Source organism: Carex rostrata, chromosome 15 (genome assembly GCF_964058835.1).
Source record: "Carex rostrata chromosome 15, lpCarRost1.2, whole genome shotgun sequence".
NCBI lineage: Eukaryota > Viridiplantae > Streptophyta > Magnoliopsida > Poales > Cyperaceae > Carex > Carex rostrata.
This window is the reverse complement of record NC_135932.1, coordinates 2,384,340-2,411,097: the sequence shown is the minus strand read 5'-3', so window position 1 is coordinate 2,411,097 and position 26,758 is coordinate 2,384,340. Positions and strand designations below refer to the sequence as shown.

Sequence of the window (26,758 nt, the reverse complement as noted above, 5' to 3'; positions counted from 1 at the left end):
TTAATTATCGTTTTCCAAAGTTTTTCTTCTTGTTTGGACCATTGCCAAATCCACTTTGACAACAGTGCTTGATTAAGAGCATTCAAATCTAGCACTCCCATACCACCAAGCTTCTTCGGTGTACAAACAAGGCCCCAGTTTACCAGATGTATTTTTCTATCTCCCCCAGATGCACCATGCCACAAAAAACGTCTTCTAATCTTGTCAATTTCTGTTGTGACCCAGACCGGCAATTTGAAAACCGACATATAATAGATTGGAATAGAAGTTAGAACCGCATTTATCAAAACAACCCTGCCCGCCATGTTGAGAAGTTTTGCCGCCCATCCAGATAATCTTGCATTCACTCTTTGTATGAGTGATAAATAAGCCCTCCTTGGCAACCGACTCATGGATAATGGTAGACCAAGGTACGTAAAAGGAAACTGACCTCTACGGCATCCCATAACCGTCAAGAGCTGCGGGACAAGCTCTTCATCTCCTTGCACAAGCAATTCAGATTTTTCCAAACTCACATTTAGGCCCGACAAGGTTGCAAATGTCAAAAACACAATCTTTAAGATCTGAATTTGCTGAATTTCTGGCTTGATAAAAAATAGAGCATCATCTGCATACAGGAGACAGGGTTTCATTCCTTCTAATGGCATTTTTATCGCTCCTATTGAGACTAGTTTTGCTAACCATCGTGGCAAGAAGTCCATGGCTAGAATGAACAAAAAGGGAGATAAAGGATCACCCTGACGCACTCCTCGTCTCAATATGATTTTTTTTCCCAACAATCCGTTTACCATAATTTGTGAACTCCCTTGCAACACCAAATTCATGATCCAATTCTGCCATGTCACCGGAAAGCCCAAGCTTGCCATGACCTTTATTATAAAATTCCAGCCTAGTGTATCAAAAGCTTTATGAATATCCGCTTTGAATAATGCTAGCGGTATATTTTTGCTCTTCGAAAAATGCAAAATCTCTTGTGCATACACAAAACCTTCTGTAATTTGCCTCCCTTGAATGAAACCAGTTTGATTTGTGCATAGAAGATTTTCAATGTGCTGTTGTAGTCGGTTTGCAAGCACTTTAGACAGAATTTTTTGGATGCCATGTACAAGACTTATTGGGCGAAAGTCTTGTGGTTTGGATGAATTCTCTTTTTTTGGTATAAGTGTCACATAAGAGGTATTGAGAGGAGATAGACTGGAACTCATACGAGTCACCTCATTGAAAACTGCCATAATATCGGGTAGTAGGACTTGAGCAAAAGTCTTGTAAAATTCACCCGTTAACCCCTCTGGACCTGGGCTTTTATTTCTCGGCCATTGCATAATAACTTTAAGCACCTCTTCTGATTCAATTGGTCTTATCAATGTTGATAAATCATGTGTCTCCGTGTACAAATTTGACCATTCAAAATCGGTGCAGCTCTCTTGATCTTTGCCCATTAAGTTTGCATAATAATGAAAAAATGCCTTTGCTTTCATCTTTTGATTTGAGCACATGATGCCATTATACTCAATATGACCAATGAAGTTATTCCTTCGTGTTGTTGATGCATACGCATGAAAAAAATTTGAATTCTTATCTCCTTCTAATTCCCATCGGATTTTAGCTCGTTGTCTCCACATTCTCTCTTCCAAATCCGATAATTCAGTATATCTTCGTTTTAAAATTGCCCTTACCAATTTTTCCAGATCAGTTATAGCTCTTATTTCCTGGACTTCATCTATCCACCCAAAAAAATCTCTACACACTGTCAATTGTTTTTTAATGTTACCTATTCTCTGCCTTGTCCAAGATGTTATTTTCTTTTGAATAGAACCAATTTTTTCATGCAATTGAAGAGGGCTATGTGCTGTCGGCATCTCGGTCCATTCCATCTTTACAAACTCTCTGAATTGCTCCGATTGAAGCCAGAAATTTTCAATTCGAAACATACTGGTTTTTTTGAAACCGGTAGTTGCTTGATAGCTGATCGGACAGTGGTCTGAAGAAGAATTTGGAATTGTCTTTTGAGTAGAATCTGGAAATAGCAAGCTCCAATTTGTAGACAACAAAAAGCGATCTAATTTGGCCATCGATGGGTTTTCTCTCGCATTACTCCATGTAAACCTTCTCCCTTGCATGGGGAGCTCCATTAATTCAATTTCACTTATAAGACCCGAAAATTGCAAGGGTCCTCTCCAATCCGATGATATCCTGTTCCTTTCATGAGAGTGTAGTGTTATGTTAAAATCGCCACAAACCAGCCATGGGCAATCATCAGCTGGCCTTGCCTCTCTTAGATCATTGAAAAATTCTTGTCTCAAACTCGACCTGGACGGTCCATAGACACCAGTCAACATCAACTCAACACCCGTGAAAGTATCTTGCACTCTAACTGAAAGACAGTATACATGCTCAATGTGGTTGATATAACGATACCTTCTCTCCCTCCAAGCAATAATAATGCCCCCTCTAGTGTGTTGTGCTTTTAAAAACACTGACTCTCCTAATCTCCTACCACATATCTCCTTTTTCATGGTATCAGTAATTTCATCCAATTTAGTCTCTTGCAAACATATCATATCGGGTTTTTCAAAAAAGAATGTTTGCCTAACCGCTAATCTCTTTTCCTTTTCATTCAACCCTCTCACATTCCAACTTATGATTTTAATGTGTGTTTTGTATTCCATAGATAACTCTGTCATCAATCTCCAAAAGCATGTCATCTTTCCCTTGGGCTTTAGATGGCCAGAACACCCTTCACCTTCATTTCCAAATCTTTTTCCATCTCTACCCCGGCAGCAAGAATAACTACTTCAGCTTGACTGAATGATAGCGGGTCATGTGACTTCAGATATTCCATCTGTATCTCCTTTTCATTGCCCTTCCTCTTCTTACTTGCTCTCCTAATGCTCAATGTACCTGGTTTTTTTAGGAGTCTCGCCTTTTCCTCTGGACTTTGATAACTTCCATCTCCTTTGAGAGAGAGTCTGGGGCTCCTCCTCAGTGGCACGACTTGTTTTTTGTATTTTGGAGGTCCAGGAAATCCTGGCGGCCCAGTCAGAAAGCTTTCGATATTGTTTTCCTCTTCATTAACATTTGGCCTAGAATATTCTTTTTCCATGGTCCACATATCATCACTTTCTTCTAAAATAAATTTCTTTTCTTTTTGGGCTTTAATGTTGATATTAGCCCAAACGTCCTGATCTGGGAAGAATTCAATCTGCTTGTTATTAAATGCATCTTGCATTAACATAACAGCTGGAGACTTTTTAAATCCACCGCTCATGAAAAAGGTTCTAATAAATGTAGTGTTCTGATCGAGAATGAATTTTTGGGGACTCTCCACGATAATTCTTTGAATAGGCTGAAATATTTCGTTTGCCAGGTTTTCCTTTCCATACAGTAGCACATCTCCCAAGGGAATTATAACCTGAATAGAGCCGTTATCTTTGAATATCAAACTCTTGTTTCTCTTGTGTTTGACCTTGTCAGCATTGTTCTCTCCATTTTCCTTGAAAATGGACATCTCCTTTTGAACTTGCTTTGGCACCCCAACTTGGAGAGAAATGTCTCTGTTGAATCCTGCAGCCGGACCACCTTGCTGCTGCCACGGAACCAGGGGTTGCACTGGCAGTTGTTCATTCAGCATCCCTTCAATGGACTGCGCCTTTCCATGTCCCTTCGGAGGAGTATTTTCAATTATGTTTCTTCTCTCAATGTTGAGATCTTTATTGCAATGTGCCTCTCCATCTCCACTTGGCAGATTCATTTTACATTTTTTTGCAATGTGATCAGTTGCACGGCATTGAAAGCATCTCCTTAAAGCCTTGCATTGAGCGCGTTTATGGCCCCTATTGAGACACTTAAAGCACCTGCCTTGAGAGAACAGCTTTGCTTGTAGGAGATCAAATGATGCCTTTGCTTTGATATTTGGTTTTGACACAGTGTTCCTTCGTCTTCTGGTCACCACGGTCCATTCCCCCTCATCTTGAACGATGGTACGGTGCTTTTTTCTCACGACCTCCGTCCATCCTTCATTGTCCTTATCTCTTGAATCTTCGGGAACCTTCTCACTTTGTGTTGTCGTTTTGTTTCTTGTTTCATCTACCTTCTTGTTGTTTTCTTCCGGCTTTGTTGGATTCTCTTTGGTTGTTTCACTGAGCATATTATTTGTTTTGGAAAATGCTACCGTTATCGCCTCTGTAACTGCTTTGGAAGTCATCTCTATAATCACCTTCGTAAGCGTCACCGTAAGCACCTCTGTCATCTCTGTAATCGCTTTCATAACTGCCGTGGTAGTCACCTCTGTAATGGCCATTGAAATCGTCGCTGCCGTCTCTTCAGTTTTTTCCCCGAGTATGATAGGGATGGTGCCCACAAGAACTGAGAAGGGAGCATTGAGAGGAGGAGGGAGAGGAGTTGGGGGAGGAGGGAGAGAGGAAGCACGGTGGCTCACCATGGGGAGGAGGGAGAGAGGAGTTCGGGTGGAAAGCTTCTCCTTTTCACAAAATCGTGATGGGCCCTCCATCTATTGGTTGGTATTCTCTTTTCTTATTTGTTGTTTGAATACATATCGAAATTCATATCCACATAGATATTCAGATATCGGATATCCACATCTATTTTTTTTAATACAGATTGAATACAGATATTATCTATATTGTTTTCACCCCTACATGAGAGAGGTATACATAAATCGAAAAAAAAAATACTGAATTTCGAAATATTTGAAAGAGATACGTGAAATTCTCCAAAATAATTACTGAATTTCTAACCTATATTATTTTGTAAATACTAAAAAGAATTTTGAACAACCTGAAAAATTCTAATCGGTAGCAGTTACCGGAGTTTGATCCTCTCAAGTGGCAAGAACAAGTTGGAAAATTGCCCTTCTCATTTCAATCAAGCCGCAACTGGATTGTAGGGTCCTACAATTCAAAATCCAACCTTTTATTTTTTGAGTTGGACGAATCTCTATAGGCCTGTTCGGCAGGACAAGAAATAAGAGAAAAAAAAGAGGATTATGAAATAAAGAATTAATCACTCTTCTAGTCTATTCCAAATGCGTTCGACAATTTAACAATTGGAATAAAGAAAGTGAACAATTAGTAAAATACAAAAATAGTAGAAAATGACTCTTATGACCTTATAATATCATGGTGTATTTTGATTTGGAGTTTGCTGCAGCATAGTATTTTAATTAGGATTCTGATAACCAGTTTGTTGCAGCATAGTGTACTAGTACTTCAGAGCAGGCAGACAGATTCTATTGCTGAAAGGGCAGTAAATAAAACAAAAATAACGAGGCCTAAAACTCACAAAAAACACTCAAAGGGCACTAACAACATTAATCAAAATAAAGTAAAAACAAGTATAAAAAATTCTGAAATACTCATTCAAAAGAAAAGAAACAAAGATGAAGAACGAAGGGATTCATCATAATTTATCGTTGGATTGAACTAAGCTATCATGATCTCGTTTGAAAGAGAAAATTGAGAAGAGTACTCTTTTAACTTCTGATTCGGTGTTCTCTCGAAGAATCACCGGAGATCCGACTCACAATCGGCAGAGAAGAATCCTCCTCTCCTCTGGAACCGTGCAAAGAAGAAGAATATGAAACAATAAAGAAATGAGTAGAAATGCCACCTCAGCATAAAAGATATCATATAAGAGTAAAAAAGGTCTCAGTTAATTCTTTATTCAGACTCAAAACTTAATTTCAGCCCTCACCTGGAATTGAAAAGTTGAGAAAAAACCTATTCTCTATTCTTTAATCCGACTAATTCCTACTCTGTTCGTTGAGAATAAAAACTTAATTCCATCCAATTCCTTTATTTTCATCTTGCCGAACAGGCTCCACGGATGTTGTTTTTATGCACGAATCTCAAAACAAATGAAAGGTTGGATTTATCGTAGGACCCTACAATCCCTTTCAGGATCGTAGCAGATTTATTTCCGTCCAGTGAAATGCATCCAACCGTCCAATGAAATGCATCGCTGACGTGGCCAGAAAATAGTACCAAGGATCTATCCATTTTCTAACAAATGGAGATTACAGCTCTGCTAATCACGTTGGGGCTAGAATTGGATAAAAGTAAAGTTAAAACACCGCTAATGAACAATCATTATACTTTCCGTTACTAATTATTATTCTAGAATTCACAGCATTTATTTCCGCGTCCTCAGCTTCTGCAATAACACACCGTTTGATTTTATCATGTGACCGTTTGATTAGTATTTGGGGAAATCCGGCCCATGCCTGTAATGCCCGGGGTCCTTTAATATTTGTGCGGATTTAAATCGTACGGTCTGGATTTAAACCTAAAATTCAAGTTAACTTAGTGGATGAATTCCTTATTTCTGGGGGCATTTTCGTCATAATAAAAATACTTGGAAAGCAAGAACCAACTCTCCGCTTCGATCCAACGAATCCCTCGTCTTCAGACCTTGTCTCTATTTCTTTCCCCAATTTCTCTGTTTGTTCGTTTCTTGTTCTCCTCTCTAAGAGATTCCAATGAAGGAGAGATAGCACGATCGGGAATCTTGAATCCGTTTCTCTTTACACTAGATCGTGAAACCCTAGTTTGAGCTCGAGGTACTATGGCGACGAATCGGGAGGAAGATGAGGAGCTCCAGATGGCGCTGAGGATGAGTCTTCAGAGCTCTCCGCCTGAGGCAAAGCGTAGCAAACCTGGTGACTTCGCTGGCTCCGCCTCAGTCGACGATGAGTCAGCTGAAGCGAGGAATCGCAGGCTACAGCGCGAACTCATGGCGGCAGCGGCTGAGAAGCGGATGAGAGCAATGGGGAAAGCTAAAGTAGGCGAAGAGGTAGAAAGGAGTAGAAAGGGAGACGAGGCAACAAAAAAGGAAGGCGGAGGAGAGAGAAAGGCTCCTTTTGAATTAGGAGAAGAGCTGTCTCTTTCTGTGGTTGAAGAATTGTTTGGTATCATTTTTGGTGAAGAAGTAACTAAAGATGTGCTTGCTCAATGGTGCAATCAAGGCATAAGGTCAGATTTTCTCGTTCCTTTTTTTTATTAAATTGGGAAATGCTGACAATTAGATGGACCAAAATTGCCAAGTCTGACCTCATTACTTACTAGTTAAGGACTGATATGCTATGGTGTGTAGTGATTTAATCTATCTATTGAATAATATTAAACAAGAAAATTTGCATGAATTAACAATGTGATGGTTTATTTGAGGCACATAGTACTCATAGTACACGTCTGATTTCATTTCTCACTTGTTAAGAAAGGGCAGATACCCGTGTTGTGTAGTGAATTTAATCTCTTTATTAAATGATATTAAACAAGAAAATTTTCTAGAAATGACATGTTAAATGACACAATAAGGGCTGATGCACTCAATAGGTTGCTATAAATGACATGTCAAATACTGTGTAGCGGGTTACTGTATATTTAAATGACACGTTATATTAACCGAGTAACTATGTGATCAACAATAATAGGCAATCATTTCAAAGAGATATGGCTGCATGCATGATGAAATATCAAAACTGGTTACTTGCTGTTTTTGTTAAATTTCATTGTATCAGTGAAATTGCGATTCTTTGTTCTGACTTGCTCCTTCCCAATTAAATGTGCAATATAAATACATAGGTTTAGCTCTTACCCAGAAACAAGCATGGGCCTGGTACAGCATGAAGGAGGCCCTTGTGGTGTTTTGGCTACTCTACAGGTACAGTGTTCCCCAAATTCTACTGTAATGTGATTGCTAATTATTTATCTCGCATGAACATCTCCATTTATAGTTCTGTTCTAAATGCAGGCGTTTGTACTGAAGTACCTATTATTTTTTCATGATCATTTGGGTGACTCTGAAATTAAGGTCCCTCTATTTTCCCTTGGTATGAGTCAGCTTTCTAAGGGCTCTGATGATTTTGCCTCAATCTCTGATGAAAGTAAGGCAAGGTGATTTCTCTTCTCAATTCTGACTTCATTATAAGTCCATAACTATTTATTTTTTCTTTGGGGGAATTTCATGTATGCCCCTCAAAATCATCGGAATTTTGTATTCCCCCCCTCTAAAATTCATAATAACATATTTGCTCTAAATTTCAAAAATTTACAAATTTACCTAAACTTGTTGTCCTTTCTATTAGAACTCGTTTAATTTATAAAGTACCGATTCTACCCTTTATTAATGGCACCGTGTATGTGTCACGAGTAGATAAATGAACCATTTGCCTCTGGAAACCAAACAATTATAAGACTGAAGACTGAATATTTTCTTACATGGACTGCATATATTTATTTTAAATAAAGGGTAAAATGGAAACTTTATAAATTAACGAGTTTTTTATAGAGAAGGCAATAAATTGGATAAATTTGTGTGTTTTTGAAATTTAAAGGGGTAAATTTGTTATTATGAATTTTTTTTTTTTTGGGGGGGGGATGTAATTTTGAGGTTTTTGAGGGGTATACTTGAAATTCCCCTTTTTCTTTAATTGACCTGATAAAATCACAACAAAAGGGCATGTTCAGTATTTGCTGTTAAAATATTTGTCCTAAGTGGGCATATTAACTTCATTAGGGTATTATTAAAGATCATCACCATTTCTCTGGGGGAATAAGATTTTGGGAGTTTGGTTGTGAATACTGCTTGAAAGGTTTTTTGAACCACTTGCTAGCGTGTGGTTAATATTTTATAAATATTTATATTCTTTAGACAACTTTTTTAGGGCTCTGGTGCATGCTATGGTTGAGATTTTATTTCGTTGTGGGACTGAGAAGCAGGCTGTGGTCGTGTCTCTAGGTGGCTTTGCACAGGATTTAACAGAGGGGAGTGCAGCTGAGCAGAAAGAGGTACTGATGACATTGATCATTTCCTTTGCTTCTGTAAAATCCCATGGATTTTTCCATAACCCCCCCTCCCCAAAAATTAAAACTTCTGTTTTTAGATCTGAAGTTATTCATGTTATACAAATAAACGTGCTGATTCTCCTTCTATTTAATTATAACTAAACAGAAAATCAGCAAGGTTTTGGACGGCAATTTGATTATGTCGGCTTCAGATTTTCACAAGGTACTAAGGGTGAAGACATTTACGTCTAAAAGAGTTGCATTTCAGCACCTTACAGCCATTATCCCCTTATTTGAAAGCCGCCTCGGTGCATTGCTGTTCCTTGTGTCTGCTCTTCTTTCCCGAGGACTGGTACATCTCTCTCTCTCTCTCTTGAAAACTTGGTAGAGGTTACCAAAGTTGTATTAAAATAAAACATCCGCTTACAACACTGCACACTTACACAAGCACAACTCCAAATAAAAATATTAAAGAAACTACAACTATCTAGCCACTATGTCCCAAAGAAAGAAAAACTACAGTAATTAAATTGCGCAGCTTGCAGAACATCATTTTGTCTAGCAGTCTGTCTCCATAATTGTGCCTCTTGTATCACCCTGTACCAGTACCCCTGCTGGTACTGCTCCATCTCCAAACACCTTTGCATTGCGATTTTTCCACAGGTTCCAGCAAGTACAAATGAAGCAGCCATCTCTCTCTCTCTCAAAATCAAAATCAGTTTATGGAAACTTGAACTTACATATTCCTTTTTATTCTTCACTTCTCCTTTGACAACTAGAATATGAATGACAATTATGCTCCAACTTGGTTGTAGCTAACTCTGCGGAGCAAGTTAATATGTTTTTATATTGTGCTCTCTAATTTTTCATATAATGTGATTTGATTTATCTGTTAACATACATATAGGACTCGATACAAGCTGACAGAGACGATCCAAGCCAACCATTGGTCACTGCTCCATTTGGGCATGCCTCCCAGGTAACATCCCAAGACATTTTAAATTATTCCAGACAACATTAAATTAAAAATGCATGAAATATGGATAATTTTCTTCTCATGTCTGTAGGAAATTGTGAATTTACTATTATGTGGTGAAGCTGTGCCAAATGTATTTGATGGGAAAATGGATTTGGGTGGCGGTATGTCTCTGAAGGGCATCTCAACCAATGTTGAAGTAGGGTTCTTGAGTCTTCTAGAATCCCTCAACCTATGCAAGGTTGGCCAAAACCTAAAATGCCCCAAATGGCCAATTTGGGTTGTGGGTAGTGAGTCTCACTACACTGTTCTATTTGCATCTGACCCATCAGTGCAAGAAGAAAATGAACTTGAGCAGAGAGAGACCCAAATCCGAAGAGCATTTGAGGCTCAAGACCAGAGTGGTGGCGGTGGTTTTATAAGTGTAGAAGGGTTTCAACAAGTTTTGAGAGAAGCCAATATACGATTTTCAGATGAGCAAGTGGAGAACTTGAGTGGGACCGGCATTATTGTTTGGAGTGAGTTCTGGCAAGCCTTGCTTGAATTGGATAAAAATTTAGGTGGTATGAAGGACCCAACCGGTTTAATGGGAAAGAAACTGTTTGATATATACCATTTTAATGGTATTGCGAAATCTGTTGCGAATGGAAGCGAAGCTGTGGGTCCTCCTGTGCAAAGACCGAGGCTGTGTAAGTTGAGTGTGGTGGTCCCGCCTCGGTGGACCCCAGAAGACTACCTTGCAGAGACTGCCTCTTGTCGTAACAAAGATGATGTGGTTATTGCATTAAATAACCTCCCTCAGGCCAATCAACATGCCCCATTGGTTGATTGTATTAGGACCCGGTGGGCCCGTGCCGCATGCAATTGGGTTGGTGATGCACCCAGCATAGTCTGAAAAATGGGTCTAAATTTCGGTCGAGTCAATCTAGGTTACATGCTGATTAAATTGGGTCAGTAAGCTGGTGAGCATAGTTGGAAACTTGGCTCAGTTCCAGTGCATTTTTCGTGGTTTCTGATTGGTGTAGTGTTACTATAGGAATATAAGTTTTAAAAGTTAATTAAGAGTTGTTGATGTTGTAACTTTTTCCATCTTTAGCTGATGAATTTGACCGATGTTCCTCCATTGTGTGATTTTTAAAAGGCTCCGGATATTCATTTCTTCTTTATTGGTGCCTTCTATGGTAAATCCATATGGTTTAGAACTTTAGGTGGTATCTCAATATCTAGTTTGTGTAGACAATTGTTTTTATTGCTCTTGTAAGTTTTCAGTCTTTTGGTTTATTGTATATGTTCTCTAAACAAGACGCTCCATTCATGCGGTTTCTTGTATTGGTATAAAGCTGATTTGAACTGTACAAAGATGTACATCAAAGCTTGCAAAGCTGTCAATGATGTTAGTAAAATTTTTGCAGGAAGCTCGAGCATAAAACCATTTTGAGTGAGGTTACGGTACTATGCATAGCGCACACTGGTATGTACTATAGCTCAATATCTCCATTTTTAGAGTCCAAAAAGTGGATATGAACCATTCAACATGATACCTACATGAAAATATACTTGGAGACCAAGTTTTATAGTTTTAGAAAAAAAAAATTATCATTTTTTTAGATAGATAGAAAATCACCTGATCTAAAGATTCTGGACCATTTGGAATTTGTGATTTTTTACCTATCTAAAATGATTGTAAAAAATTCTAATAAATGTAAAAATTTAGTGATTTTTTATCTTGTACATTTTCACGAGAATGGTTCAGATCGACCGTTTGATCTTTGAAAAATTTGAGTGAGGTTACGGTACTATGCATAGCGCACACTGGTACGTACTATAGCTCAATATCTCCGTTTTCAAAGTCCAAAAAGTGGATACGAACCGTTCAACATGATATCTACATGAAAATGTACTTGGAAACCAAGTTTAATAGTTTTAGAATTTTTTTTTTACCATTTTTTTTAGATAGATAGAAAATCACCTGATTTGAAGATTCTGGACCATTGAAATTTGTGATTTTTTACCTATCTAAAAATATCGTAAAAAATTCTAATAAATGTAAAAATTTAGTGATTTTTTACCTTGTACATTTTCATATAAAAATCATGTTTGAGCGGTTTTGATCGACCGTTTGATCTTTGGAAAAGAAGATATGAAGTGATATGTGCTTCGCATAGTAGCATTGCCTCACGGTCACTCCACCATTTTTATTGCAAATAAGGGTATGAATGTATGATAAGAATAGTTTTTTAGGTTTATATCTCCAAACCGTTTGATTTGATTCAAAGTTAATAATTAAAGCAACTCAACCTATTTAACTCTTAATGTTCCATCAATTGTCTGATAAATTGAATATTCAACTTACACACAACATGAATATTTAATTTATCAGAAAATTGACGTTATATTAAGAAGTAAATATGTTGGATTTCTTTAATTATTAACTCTGCATCATACCAAACGGTTTGGAGAGAAAAACTATTTGGCGACTTTATCTCTCTATAGTTGTTGGATTAAGTTTAGAGTGATATATGTAGTTGAACCTAGTTGATCACATTTAAATGATAAATAAAATTTCATGTGGCTTCTGCAATACAAGTTTAGAGTGATATATGTAGTTGAACCGTTGAGCATTTTTTTTATAACATGTGCAATTCTAGCTAGGAGTCAACGATTTTTACCATTAGTCCTCGTGTTAGGTTATTTGGACCTTTTTGCATAATTGACCCTCGATTTTCCTAAGCACTGTTAATTAGTGCTATATGCTGGGTCTATAAAGAATAAATTTATGATTTGACCACGCTAGATATTACATTAAATCAGTTTGAACATTGCTTATTTTAATAATATCTTTGTTTAGTTTTTGGGCAATAAATTGGAAGAAAATCTGAAAGAAAAAGTAAAAAGTAGGTGCCTCCAGATCTGACTATGGTACCATACTACCATTATACTATATTATAATTGTCTTTCGAGTTTCGTTTCCAACAATAATAATATCTATTTCATAATAAATTCAAATTTTACAATGCAAATTTCTATAAAAGAAAATCTTCCAGTGAAGGCATTTTTAGACATACAATTATTAAATAAAATGAAAATTTCTATAAAAAAAAATTTTTGAATTTTTTTAAAAAGGTGTACAATAAAAGACAACATAATTAGCTGTACAAATACAAACGTATATTTTCTCCTGAGAATAAAAAATATCAATCCTTCTATTAAATAATAGAAAGAATAAAATCTGATGGACAATAGTATTGATAATATTTTGAAAACTTGATTCTCTTTTATGAAATATAAATTCTCCATAATCCTTGTCTGTCAGTGGATGAGGGACACATATTGCATATAATGCCCTGCATTTATGAAAGGAAAACGAAAGGAATCTAGTGGAGAAGAAAATTACAGGAATCTTGTTTTGATGCTTGACGTATAATAAATATGTCTTTTTTAAAATAGAAATGGAGATCTTTACTTCCGAATTCATTATTCATGTTATTACAACAAATTATTTTTTTCATTTGAATTTTGAATTCATAATTTTTTACATCAGAAAACATGTTTTTTTCCCACTATATCAAATGTTATTTTTTTTTTCCTCTTGTAACTAGAGATGCAGTTTGTTTCATGACAGTCTATGATCATTGGGACAAATTACAAAGACTAAGGCGATTCCATGAAATGTTTTTCTTTTTTTCTAAAAGAGGCATACAGTGCATGTCAGTTTCATTGGCATTGGTCAAAACTAGAGAATTATGATAGAAAATGTTGAATAATAAGTATTATGTAATTTTATTTATGAGCAAAGTTATTGATATATATATTTTTTAAAATTAAATTTTTTCAAGACAAAACTGTAAATTATAATTTATAAGAATTTTTTTTTTTTTTGAAAAAAAATAGGCAGAAGCCCTTCCATTGAGAATAAAATATAGAATACAAAAGTTCAAGTAAAAAGTAGACAGAAAATGAAGCTACCCAAGCAAAAACCAGTGCCATGAGAGGCCTCAGTATCAGTATCTGTCCTGCATATATCATCAACTAAAGACTGAACTCCAAAAGGAGCAGTATTAAGGTTTCAACCGTGTGTGATTTAGATCCATGACCATAAGCAAAGCACAAGTACATCCAACCTAAAACCCACATCCAACAACGAAAATCATGGCAAGCAAGCAGTTCAAGGCATGACAGTAAATGCTCCACTATATCAAGCTAAATACCATAAGGCATGCCAGCAAAATTTAGGAAAACAACCCTTTAGTAGATAAAAGCCAGCAGCATGTAAATGAGATGTATAACAAGGGGGCAGTTTTGTGAAGTGAAGCATCAGGCGGGTCTGTACTCTGTACCATAGTGACAAGATATCCGAATTATACTCGTTTAATTTTTTTTTGGGGTGATGCCGAACCGAACACCGAATTATTCGGTTGACCGAACTTTGACCGAATTAAACCTGAATAATTCCCGAATTTTACAAACTTTTCCTGAATTTTACAAATTATTCACGAATTTTTCCTTAATTTTTCCAAGAACAATTATTTTTTTGGTTTTTTATTTTTTTGCTCCCTTGCAAGACTGAGATTTCTGATCCAGATAATTCCGAATCATTCCCGAATTATACCCGAATCACGAATTTTTGATCTCGCCGAACCGAACCCGAATAATTCATTTGTCACTATGCTCTGTACCACTAGTATAATTTATAAGAATTACTTAACACTTCTTTCATTCTATCTAATTCTGCCCTGCATATTTACAAACGCACAGTAGATTTATAATTAAATATTTTTCTACCCTTATTTTATAAAAATTATGAGCAAATTTTGATCTCAGCATCCACACACCCGCTTCATTGAGAATTTGTATCGTGTGCATTAACTTGGATTTTGAGTTAATGTAGAATGAATCCGCACCATTTGATCTATGTTGACACGAATATTAAAGGGATTTTGTGTGTTTCATCTCAGTCTGAATTAGTCCGAATTCTGATTGGACGGTTAAGATGCTAAACTCAAAATTGAGTTAATTAAGAGGATACGGACTTTAATTCAACTAACTATTCATTACGGTCATATTTGGTTGTGGAGTAAAGTTAAACCGGATTAAATTTCTTACTCCAAGCTAAACCGGAGTAAGTTAATCATGTTTGGTGGAGTAAGCTAAATCACCTCTCTAGGTGTAAGTTACTCCGATTTAGCTCAAATCTTACTCCATCTTAAACCGCCTATGTTACTCCTTGTTTGACTCCTTAAACGTAGAGTAAGGGATTTACTCCACCTCTTACTCCATAACCAAACATGGCCAGCTTTACCAGCAAAACAGAGAATTTGCTTGGGACAGGAGTATATCATTACGTGGACCAATTTAAGTACATTCCATGACATGTTAACATTAAAATCCATCCAGAGGGAACTATAGTGCAGTTTGCATATTTAATCGTCTAAAATCTCTCTAGTGTTTTGAGATAAAGCATTGATTAAATTTTTAGTAATAAATAGAATGATAGCAAGAACTTTCAATTGCCATATTCATGGGTGGATCTACAATTTTTATCGTGGTAAGAAAATAGCGAATTGCAGCCGGTAGCTTTTACCATGCTTTTCAAAAAAAAAAAAATAGCAAATTGAGTTTAAATAGCTAATTGGATTCAAACTCATTAACTAATTAATTATGTACTACACAAAAATCAATACTTTAAGAGTGAGTCTATGGTACTATGCATATTACGCCGTGTTACGGCTCTATATTTGAGTTTTCAAATTCTAACGGCCGATCCGAACCGTTCATCTTGTTCTCCATATTAATATGTGTTTGGAGACCAAATTTTACATTTTTGAAAATTTTTTTTACTATTTTTTTAGATTTATTGAAAATAACTGTTTTTGGATGGTCCAGAATTTTCAGATCAAGTGATTTTCTAAATATCTAAAAAAAAAGTAAAAAAATTTCAAAGAATGTAAAATTTGGTCTCCAAACACATATTAATATGGAGAACAAGATGAACGGCTCGGATCGACCGTTAGGATTTGAAAACTCAAATATAGAGCCGTAGCACGCTAACAACCCGTGATATGCATAGTACCGTAGACTCACTCATACTTTAACTAATAATTTTCAATGCTCTTAGTTCTAATTTTCAATATTTAAACTTTTAATTCTGATTACCAATCATAATTCAATAAATTTATTCTAATTTTAACTCAACTTACAAATCAGATTTGTAAAAGGGGAGAAACAAAATTCAAAGAGAAGGGCCCGGGGGAGAGGGGGGACAAAATTAGTCCAAATCTATAGATCTATATAAAATTTTATAATTCAAAAGAAGTAGTTGCTCCCGATCCATACTGGATTCGCCCCTGACCATATTCATGTAATAATATTATATAAATCGAATAACTGGTAAGGAAACAATAGAATACTAAAATGCTAACATTACAATAGATCGCTAAAATGAACTAAGTGACATGATTGCATCATTGAATGCTTCCAATTATGCTAACATGTTTACATACTTGCTTTGAAGGTTTTAACGCTTTCAATATTATAAGTAATAATTTTAAAACCAACTATTAAATGCATTCAACGATGCCTACAGTTGTTAATAATAAAGAAAAAAAATGCATTCAACAAAGTATGAGGTAAACTAATTTCAGTTGTAGTTGGCAGCCGAATTTTTTTGTCTTAAGCACAACATATAGCATACATTAAGGGCGTGCTCCACAACAGAGAGTAAACCCCTCATTAAAGGAAAGGAAGGGGAGACGAAGGCAGACCGGAACTGCCCACCATAGTTACTCGCTCTAGAACGAAGAAATCGGAGAGGAGAGGAAGGAGAAACGATACTGTTGCAGGGTCAATTCTACGTTGAAAGCTTCCGAAATTCGTACCCCCCGATTCGGGGTGTAGACGGAGTAACACGAGCCGTGTTACCCTCCCTTCGTCTCCTGTCCCCTTCCTTTGCGCGACAGGTTCTGGAGCACACCCTAAAGTGGCGAATTTATTTTGCTTCTTGGGAAAAAGTAACGACTTATAAATAAATTAAGTATTAATAGAGCTAATTAATTCTCACGGATCTTTGTTCTAATTTCATTATTACAATCTATAAATGCGTACGGGAGATATTGAAATTGGTGTCTAATCCGATACACAAGTCATAACAGAGATATTTCCACAGGAGATCAAAATTGGTACTTTATAAATATTAAAGTCAGTTCTCTTATATACGTCTGTCTGGCAAGCAGCAATTAATAATAATGCGCCACGTAAGAGGTAATATAAAAACGTGCAAAATCAACGGTGAACAAAGTCCTTGTCATTTTGACAAAGGTTGCTCAGGACGCCTCGGGTTCACCGATCCTGTACGTTTTCAATGCACAAAAGCCATCGATCGCCTCTAGCCCATCCAATCAAGATCCAACGGCAGAGATCTATTCTACCAGGCAGGGCCCATGAAGAACTAACGGGTTAGCTATATCAGAACCGTCGAAAAGTCTTATCAGGGCTCTCCACTAATTCCCTCAATTGGAGAGGATACCATCTCCATTCGAAAACCCTCTCCTCCACCTCCTCTCCATTTCTCTTCTCCGGCGATTCTCTCCGGTCTTTAAGCGCACCGCCCGATCCAGTTTTGATTCGATGACGTCACCCGAGCGCGAGAGAGAGGATACACCTCCCGCCAATCCTGTAGTCGAACAAACAAATGACGGTGAAGCTTCTTGCCCTCAAACCCTAGTTTAAATTTTGCTTGATTTTATGCGGTGATATCTTGTCGATCAAAGACCGACTGGTGTTGTACACGAACTTGCTCTTAATTTGTTTGTTTGATTCGTTGATTAGAAAGCCCTAATCTGTGCAGTCAGGATGGCTTAATTTATTGATTTGTTGTTCCAATTTTGTTTTGATCCGCTTGTTTATGTAAGTCAATCATCTGGTTCAGTGAAATTTTGTTCGTGTTAAGCATCTGTTGTCAGGTACAAATTGGTTTTGGGTCAGTTGTTAGTTAATAGTTCATGAAAGAGTATTTTATGACCAACAGGAGGATGCTTCTGCTTGTATACTCTGAAATGTTCTTTTGATTGTATAAGATGCTTCACCCGAGTGCTGTTTAGTTTCTAAAATCAGCTCAGAGTAATCAATTTTGGGGTCATATTTTGGGCTGGTATCTGATGCAGGTTTTCAAGCAAAGAACTAACCTAATTGATGCAAATAAACAAACTAAATGGCGATTACTTAGCTTATATGTAATATGTAAGCAGTTAAGCACCCTGCAACCAAATGTCTTAAGTCTTTTATTCCTCCTTTTCTCTTTTAAATAGCCATGTTAATTTCCTTAATTAAAAATTAAATCTGGGAGGGGTACATTTGATGAAGTAAATGCATTCAAGTTTGAAGTTTTATGCAGTATGGCGAATTTTGTTCACGGTTTTTATTTTCTTAAAAATTGTTAGAGGATGGTAACAAAGAAGAAAACAACAACAATGCAATCATTTCCGCTCAAGGAGGTGAAGCTGATGGTGATGCTGCAGCTGAGCCGTCTAAACAAGTTATCGAGGTGCCTGAGGTGGGGCTCGAGTTCGACACCGAGCAAGAAGCCTACGATTTCTACAAATACTACGGCTGGAAGATGGGCTTTGGAGTGCGCCGTGAATACGGCAATAAGTGCAAGAAGACGGGTGAGATCACATCCCGCAAATTTACTTGCTCCCGTGAGGGGTTCAAGACCCTCGACAAACGGGTTAACCACACCAAGCCCACCCAACCTGATACCCGCACCGGCTGCAAGGCTTACATGATAATTAGGCGCAAGAAGACCAATAACAAGTTAGAGGTGATAGCATTCAACCAGGAGCACAACCACCCGCTTATCACATGTGCAAACCCGTTACAAAAGAAGGTAATTGATCCGGATGCAGCAGTCGATAACGGGTCTGCTAGCAAGAATGTCCATTCAATCGTGGTTGCCGAGCCTGAGCCTCCATGCGACATTGTTGAGTCGGTCTACCAACCGCACAAGAATCTTCTGAGCAGTATGCGGCCGCGGGCCCCCAAGTATGGTGAGATCAGCAGGATATCTCACTACTTCCAGACACGTTCGCTGGAGGACCCGTTGTTCTTCCATGCATTTCAATTTGATGTTGAAGAGCGGGTCACAAATGTCTTCTGGGCAGATGCAAAGATGATAATGGATTATGGGCATTTCGGTGATGTGGTGGCGTTCGACATAGCTTCTAGAAGCAATGCAGGTTGCCGCCCCTTTGTATCTTTCGTTGGATTTAACCACTATGCTGAGACAATATTGTTCGGGGCGGGCTATTTATATGATGAGTCGTTGGAGTCATTCAAGTGGCTCTTTGAGACCTTCCTCCAGGCTATGTCTGACAAGAGACCGAGAACTATCTTGACACACCAAGACCCGGTGATGGCAAGAGCAATTGCTGAGGTCATGCCACTGAATGACACATACCATGCACTCTGTGTGTGGCATATAAAGGAGACAGCCAAGAGGACCATGGCACACCTGTTTCGAGGTGGGTGTGACTTCAAAAAGGAGTTCAAGGCATGTATAAATGACTATGAAGAAGAGGTTGATTTCCTCTCAGGTTGGAATGCCATGATAGACAAGTACAGTTTGCATAGCCGAGACAATGATTGGTTGCAGAAGTTGTTTGAAGAGAAGGAAAAGTGGGCCCGCCCTTATGTGAAGTGGGTATTTCGAGGTGGCATGACTAGCACCCAATCGAACGATCAGTTCCACAACGAATTGAAGGAGTATTTGAAGAATGACGCTGACATAACATCCTTCTTTCGTCACTATGAAAGAGTGGTGAACAACCGCCGGTACAAGGAATTAGAGGGGGAGTTTAGTGCTCGGCTTAAGCTCCCCTATTTTAAAATCAAAGCCCCAATTTTGACCCAAGCAAGTGATGTTTACACGTACATAATATTCCAACTGTTCCAAGAGGAGTATGAGGAGTTCCAGTCATGCTACATTGTAAACCGTGACGAGAGTGCGCCGTTGCGGGAATACCTTGTAGGGGTTTTGGGTAAAAATGGCCAGTACAAGGTGTATGGAAACCCTAATGACCAGACCGTGTCGTGTTCATGCCATAAGTTCGAGACGCACGGTTTCCTATGCTGCCATGCATTGAAGATCCTAGATTCCATGGATGTGAAGCACATTCCAGCCCGTTACTTGCTCAAGAGGTGGAGCAAGCAAGCCCGGGACACATTACCGGGAGAGTTGGAACAGGATACCCGTGTCATCCAGACTGACACGACAATGGAGGTGTCCAGTCGGTATAAGCACCTCTGCCCCAAATTCATCAAGCTGGTCAATCGTGCATCTGAGTGTGAGGAATCCTTCAGGCTGCTAGACAGATACTTCAAGGAACTAAACTCACATGTGGAGACTATACTGAGCAAGCAGACGAGCATTGATGCAACCATGACAGAGTCCAATGTGAATATATCACTATCAGGTTTGGGTGATATGGAGAGAAGTTTGGATGGATCCGGTTCTAGGAAGAGGAAGAAGACACAGAAAGTGGTCAAGCCGCAGTACAGGAGTTGTATTGAGAAGGGGCTCCACAAGAGGCGAAAAATGCCACCCGAGCAGCCGCCTCCTACTACTTCGTATGCTGTGCTTGACCCTGCCACCCCCCCCGGAAATGTTCTCTTTCAGGTGATATGTATTTTCCTCTTCCTTTTTTTACCCTTTCTACCTTTCTTAACTTTTTACTAAAGTTGTGATCTAATTTTTTGAGAAAACTATAGGGAATGGAGGTGCCATCGACAGTGCAGCAAGTTGGAGCTCATGCTCAAGCGTACAAACAATACAAGGTTTGTTTCAAGACTTTAAGATAAATTATTCCTGATTGGTGATTAACATGGCATTTTTATAATACAATATGGTAATTCTAAATGTTGTATTTGGTAGGGTATTGACTTATCAAACCCCTTGGGGCCGATGCATTACGAAGGAATGCATTCCGGCTTAAATGCTAGCTTTGCTGCTCCTGTTTTAAGGGTACGTTCTTTTTTATTGGATTATTTCACTATTGCGTGTTTACTTGCATTCCATTTTCTAAAATTTTGTCATCTTCAATTGTGTAGGACAATATAACTTTTTCGGCTTATCATCACCCCCAGGGATCACATAATCAGGTATGCATTTAATTCTCCCTCGTACAAAATGTTACCAAAATTGTGTATTCATTATCTCTTATTATAATTTGTGTGTGAATATTAATAAGTTACAGGAATAAGCGCGACATGGTGCTTTCAGTGGTTGGAGCAACCAGGAACTTGTGTACTGTTTATTTCGCCGGTACTATTCAGATAGCCTTTAAGTGTGTGTTGTTAGATTTTTTTTTCCTTTTTAAATTAATTAGGAGTAGTGGTGGGTGGTGTAACCCTTTAAACAGCCGTAGCAACTTCTGTGATTATATCTCTCCTGGAAGAGTAACTTAATGTCTCTCTAATGCATGTGTTGAGAGTTGAGACTGTTGTTGTAACCAGCTTTAGGCTCTATTTATCTGCAATGTATGATGAGCTCGTGTAAATTCGGTGTATTTAGTTTTTACTCCTTGTTTGTGCTTTGGGATAGCTGTTGAAAAGCTGCAAGTCAGAGTGCAAGAGTTTGAAGTAACATTTTTGATGCGGTGTTGAAACCATTGTAATTTGTAGCTGCAGCTTTGGAGTTTGGTCTAACGAATATATACAAAATGCAAGAACTAGTCCCCGTATAAACTGTCGATCTACATTATTTGGAAGTCGAGGTGTTGGTTGTAGTATTTAAAATGATTCCGGTTAAGGAGTGTAGTTGAATTATGAATTCAGAGGTTCCTTTTCAACCTTGAATTTCTCCACCAGGTGTATAGACAGGCGGCGGTATTTTTTTTTTTTTTAGAAAAGCCCGTAGCCCGTAGACGGACGGAGGTATTATTTTAGTATTGATCGTTTTTATTTTTTTTGTATTTTTCAAAATTATTTATGCTAGTATGTTATAACATTTTGAAATCATACTAAAGTAATCAATTGCAAATTGAAAATAATCAATTTTATATTTTCCATGTTTTATTGAAAATTATAACTTGATATCAAACTATTGCTAAAATAATAATTAAGAATTAAGATAGATACTGAAACAATAACGTACTCCCAACTCACATTATCGTGAAGTAATTTCTTATTAAGAAAGTAAAAATAAGAGAGTACATTATTTTCGCATATTAGATTACTAATATTTAATTAATAAGTGAATTATTTCTTATTAAAAATAAGAGATAATACATAAAATGTTATCATGTTTCTATTTTATTTTTTGTGAATCAATAAGTTGACAAATCGACTCTAAAAATTATTCACCTCAATATAGATTTGTGAGTTATTGACGCCATTAAAAAAACATTAAAATGCTATTATATTTTACTTATACATTGTGAAAGTTAAATAGATCATATCATTGTACTTGTACGTAGAGAAAGTAATATATATTGTATCTAATATATTAAAAATTAAAAAATTGAGTTTTTAAATTTTAAGTTATTAAATTTTAAAAAAATGAAGAGATGTCCAAGGCACAAAAGTTGAGGCATTCCCCTCATGATAAAAAATTAAAAATAAAAAAGTGATTATTTACTCTCTATATTTAATTATTTATTAGTGATTTTTTTCATATCACACTTAATTACCGATATTTTTTTCATAAAATTATGACGGCGTATTGAAGCCATTGCTCTTAAATGTGATGTTGCGCGTGTAGGAATTGTTATTAACAAGAACAGACCAATTACACATATCAATTTCGTACAATATATAGAAGAGTGCACATAGCAATTATACTAGTACATCCACAACATTACAACTAAACTTTTTGTACAAAGTTAGATAAGAAAAAACAGCAAAAGAGCATAATTGTGCTATCAAATTAGTAGATAGTGAGTCGGTATAGTTTTTTGTTGCTAACATAAACAATGTTGTTGGAATCAAGATGAGCCAGAAATATCTAAGAAGCCTTTGTGCTCACATAAAGTTTGTGCCTGATTTATTACGATGAGAATACGGGAAATAAGACAGAGAAGGTCAAAGAAGAGGAAGAGGAGAAGGAAGGAGATAATATCACTGTTGGCAACATCGTTGTCATCAAACTGTAAACACGTACCTTATTTATAGATAAATATAGTAGAGTCTACATGAGAGGTGATGCAAATACACAACACCCCCATTTGAATCCGGAGAGACGAGACAAAGGATAGCGAGACAGAACGAAGAACGATGACCAAATCTATTAGATGAAAGCATTTGTTTGGATGAAGTAGTGAGATAGAGAGACGAACGGTGGTTAGATTCACTAGGCGAAAGCACTTACTCGGACTAAGTGAGACGGAGGAGCGGTGAGTCGGAGCGAAGAACAACAGTCAGATCCTCTAAATGAAAACACCACTCGAACAGGAGAAAAAACCGAAGTGGCAAAAAGAGAAGGGGTGAGAGAGAGGTAGAGATAGAGAAAGCGAAGCAATTAACTCTCAAAACCTCAAAATTGCCACAAATATCGCCAGGCAATATCTACTTTCAATGTAACTAATACATCCGTGTGTATTAGTTATCTCTCTTCTCTAAGGTCTTGTTCGGATTTTATTGTTCATGTGGAAAAAAAATTACTCAGACTGATTTTTTTTTCTCCACATGAATAGTAAAAATCAGTTTAAATTTTTTTCAATCCCATTCCTATACCCATTCTCAATACAGAGCTGAATAGAGCCTAATTGTGTGTGTTAGAAATAGAGGTGCAAATATATTAGATATTATCTGTTTGTATCCATATATGTATATGAAATTTAGAAATAGATATGTATGCCGTTCAGATATAGACATAGGTATAATATAAAATTTTAATTATCAGTATTAAAAAAGTAGAAATATACCATATAGTTTAATTATATTATGAAAAAGATTATGTATATATTTACACATATTCAATATGGAATAGAACTAGGGTGTTTTTAAGTTCACTAAGATCTTTGGTGAACTCAAGTCTAAAACCCGTCAAATCGGCTTTAAATGACGAATCCGAATTGTTGAAACCCGTCCACCTTATGAGCGATGGGTTTACATGTGAAAATTTTAAACATTCGAATTAATTTAGTATAAAGTCAATCGGTCAAAATTAGAAGGTCAATAAATTAATTTTAATGCGTTCATTTTTTGAATGTCTTTTGACCGCTTGACTTTATACTCTCCAATATGTATATGTGTTTATTTAATATTATATTATGAAAAAAATTATGTTTGTATTTACAGATATTCAATCTGTACATGTATTTATTTAATATTCAATTTTATCCGTATTTAAAAAATACAAATGGTTACGGATGTGGTTTTACCACTATTCGATCTGTTTACACCTCTGGTTAGAGCTCGCACTTCAAAAAAAATAAAAATAAAGACAAATGATGTATTTTTTACCTTTAATAAAATAATTTGAAATTTTCAATGAACCGAAATATTTGATGACCCTAAATGAACCAAATAAGACTCAAATTTTACGAGTTTATAATACGAAACGTACCAAAAATTTTGCACGAGTGATTCACAAATCGTGTTGGTCAGCGTACGATCTTCGAATGGTTGGATTACAATTACGGGTAGATTCATAAGAAACGGACAACTACATATTTTTATTCAAACGAGCAAGTGATACGTGCCTAAAACATGTTCGTCTGTCACATAATTATTACGTGGAATATAATTTAACGAGTTCGAAAATTTATTTTTTATTTACAAAAATAGAGTAGTTTCAGAAGATTTAAGACGTGAAATTTGGATTTGGATTTGGATTTAAGCCGTGAGATTAATTCTAAAATTTATTAAAATGATTTCAAACAATGAGGGCGTGTTCGGATTTTATTGTTCACGTGGGAAAAAAAAATTCACTCGGACTGAATTTTTTTTTCCCACATGAACAGTAAAATTTAGTTCAAAAATTTTGCAATCCCATTCTCATTCCTATTCCCATCCGTCTGCCGAACACGCCCTGAATGTAAATTGTTAAAACCAATATACTTGATGATCGATGTATTTACATGTCAAATTTATAAAATTTTGAGATGATCCAGTACAATATTAAGTGGTTAAAAAAGAAATTATAAGTTAATTTTAACGCGTTTTCTTTTTATTAATTTTTGACCATTTGATTTATAATAAATTAATTTAAAATTTATAAATTTAATATATAAATGCTATATTTCCAAAGTAAATCAATCTCAACAATTTAATTCATTTTCGAAAATCAATTCGATAGATTTTAAATTAATCTCACGGAAAATTTGATAAGCAACAGCACATTACGTTCTCCTCTAAACAATCAGTTTCAGCCTCTCAGGCTCCAACTCAGCAAATTACAGCAAATGAGCGGTCGGATTGCCAGATCCATCCAAGTCAATGCTCAATCCGAAGCGCACACAACAATAATATCTCGATACATTCGATACACTGTTCTCACGGATCGCGATCCGTGTGCTCTCCTACAAACTAATCTGCACCGTCCCTTGTACTTCCATCCAACGCTTCAAAATCTGTCCCAAATTTTCGATCCCGCTTCCTCATCCCGCCTTCTTCTCCAAAATCCCTTACAAATACCCAAACTTCCCCCCTTTCCCAATCCATCTCTCGTAAGTTATCACGAACTCACATTTTATCAAACCAAAACCAAAACCCTAAGTTCAATGGCTCGTACTAAGCAAACCGCTCGCAAGTCCACCGGTGGCAAGGCGCCCCGTAAGCAACTCGCCACAAAGGCCGCTCGTAAGTCCGCCCCGGCAACCGGCGGCGTGAAGAAGCCCCACCGTTTCAGGCCCGGTACAGTCGCGCTTCGTGAGATCAGGAAGTACCAGAAGAGCACTGAGCTTCTGATCAGGAAGCTTCCGTTCCAGAGGCTTGTCAGAGAGATTGCACAGGATTTCAAGACAGATCTGAGGTTCCAGAGCTCCGCCGTGGCGGCACTTCAAGAGGCAGCAGAGGCGTACCTTGTGGGACTCTTTGAGGATACGAATCTGTGCGCCATCCATGCCAAGAGGGTGACGATCATGCCAAAGGATATCCAGCTTGCTAGGAGGATTCGTGGTGAGAGGGCTTAGATAGGGCAATTTTAGCAAAATCTGTGTTTACTCAAGTTGTTTAGAGGATATTTTCTTTGTTTTTTTCTTTGTTTTCTTGGCATGGGTGAATTGTGTGATGTAGAAAGATGGATGTTTTAGAAGTAGCAAGGTTAGCGTGTTAGGAGTTTATGTTTGGAGATATTAATGGAATTAAGTACTTTAATCTCTAAATGCGTTCTTGTACATTCTTGTATTTTCTTTGGATTTTCAGATTTTTTAGAAGCAAATTTGCCATGCATCCTCGTACCAAATTTGATCTTAAAGATGAATTCCTTTTCTAGTAAAAGCTAAAGGACAAGTAACAAAGCTCTTAACTTCAATTTGATTGAGATTTTAGCAGATTGTCTAAAATCTTTGTTCAATTTTAATGCTGGAATATAAAATAGCATCATGATTCATCGAATTTGTATTAAAAGTCATTTGATGGATAGTTAATCGTTCAAATTATGTTAAATTCATGCATAATTAATTCCAATTTTAGAGATTGTATCTGAAATATTAATATTTAATTTCGGATAGCTATTGTATCAGCTGTTATGTTCGTCAAGATAGTTTGTAAAACATCTTTTAAAATTATGCGAGAGGTGGTTTTAAGAGATGCAATTGGAATCTTTTTCTTTTTTGAGTGAGTTTATGGTACTATTGCATATTACGATTTGTTACTGTGCTATGGCTCTATATTTGAGTTTTCAAATTCTAACGGTTGATCCGAATTGTTCATCTTGTTCTCTATATTAATATGTGTTTGGAGACCAAATTTTAAATTTTTTGGAATTTTTTTACTAACGTTTTAGATTATTGAAAATCACTATTTTTGGATGGTTCAGAATTTT

General features: G+C 36.8%; 3 protein-coding genes across 4 annotated transcripts; all 3 read left to right on the top strand.

The window, feature by feature from the left end:
• Window positions 1-6,384: 6,384 nt before the first annotated feature.
• On the top strand, window positions 6,385-11,061 carry LOC144566034 (ubiquitin interaction motif-containing protein). The gene is made up of 7 exons (XM_078315889.1): window positions 6,385-6,989; window positions 7,602-7,680; window positions 7,771-7,913; window positions 8,684-8,807; window positions 8,971-9,156; window positions 9,712-9,783; window positions 9,872-11,061. Exons 1-7 carry the CDS (start codon window positions 6,583-6,585, stop codon window positions 10,673-10,675), a joined length of 1,815 nt encoding a protein of 604 aa, XP_078172015.1. The 5' UTR covers window positions 6,385-6,582; the 3' UTR covers window positions 10,676-11,061.
• Window positions 11,062-17,269: 6,208 nt separating this feature from the next.
• LOC144566287 (protein FAR1-RELATED SEQUENCE 7-like) lies at window positions 17,270-21,349 on the top strand. 2 transcript variants are annotated; one of them, XM_078316281.1, is made up of 6 exons: window positions 17,270-17,473; window positions 18,216-20,449; window positions 20,542-20,607; window positions 20,705-20,794; window positions 20,881-20,931; window positions 21,027-21,349. In XM_078316281.1, the coding sequence occupies exons 1-6, from the start codon at window positions 17,404-17,406 to the stop codon at window positions 21,030-21,032; spliced, it is 2,517 nt and encodes an 838-aa protein (XP_078172407.1). In that variant the 5' UTR covers window positions 17,270-17,403; the 3' UTR covers window positions 21,033-21,349. The 2 variants fall into 2 exon arrangements, with proteins under 2 accessions (XP_078172407.1, XP_078172406.1); XM_078316280.1 differs by having other exon boundaries at window positions 21,021-21,349.
• A 3,953-nt stretch (window positions 21,350-25,302) lies between these two features.
• LOC144566288 (histone H3.2) lies at window positions 25,303-26,096 on the top strand. The gene has a single exon (XM_078316282.1). The coding sequence runs from the start codon at window positions 25,494-25,496 to the stop codon at window positions 25,902-25,904; it is 411 nt and encodes a 136-aa protein (XP_078172408.1). The 5' UTR covers window positions 25,303-25,493; the 3' UTR covers window positions 25,905-26,096.
• The last annotated feature ends 662 nt before the right edge of the window (window positions 26,097-26,758 follow it).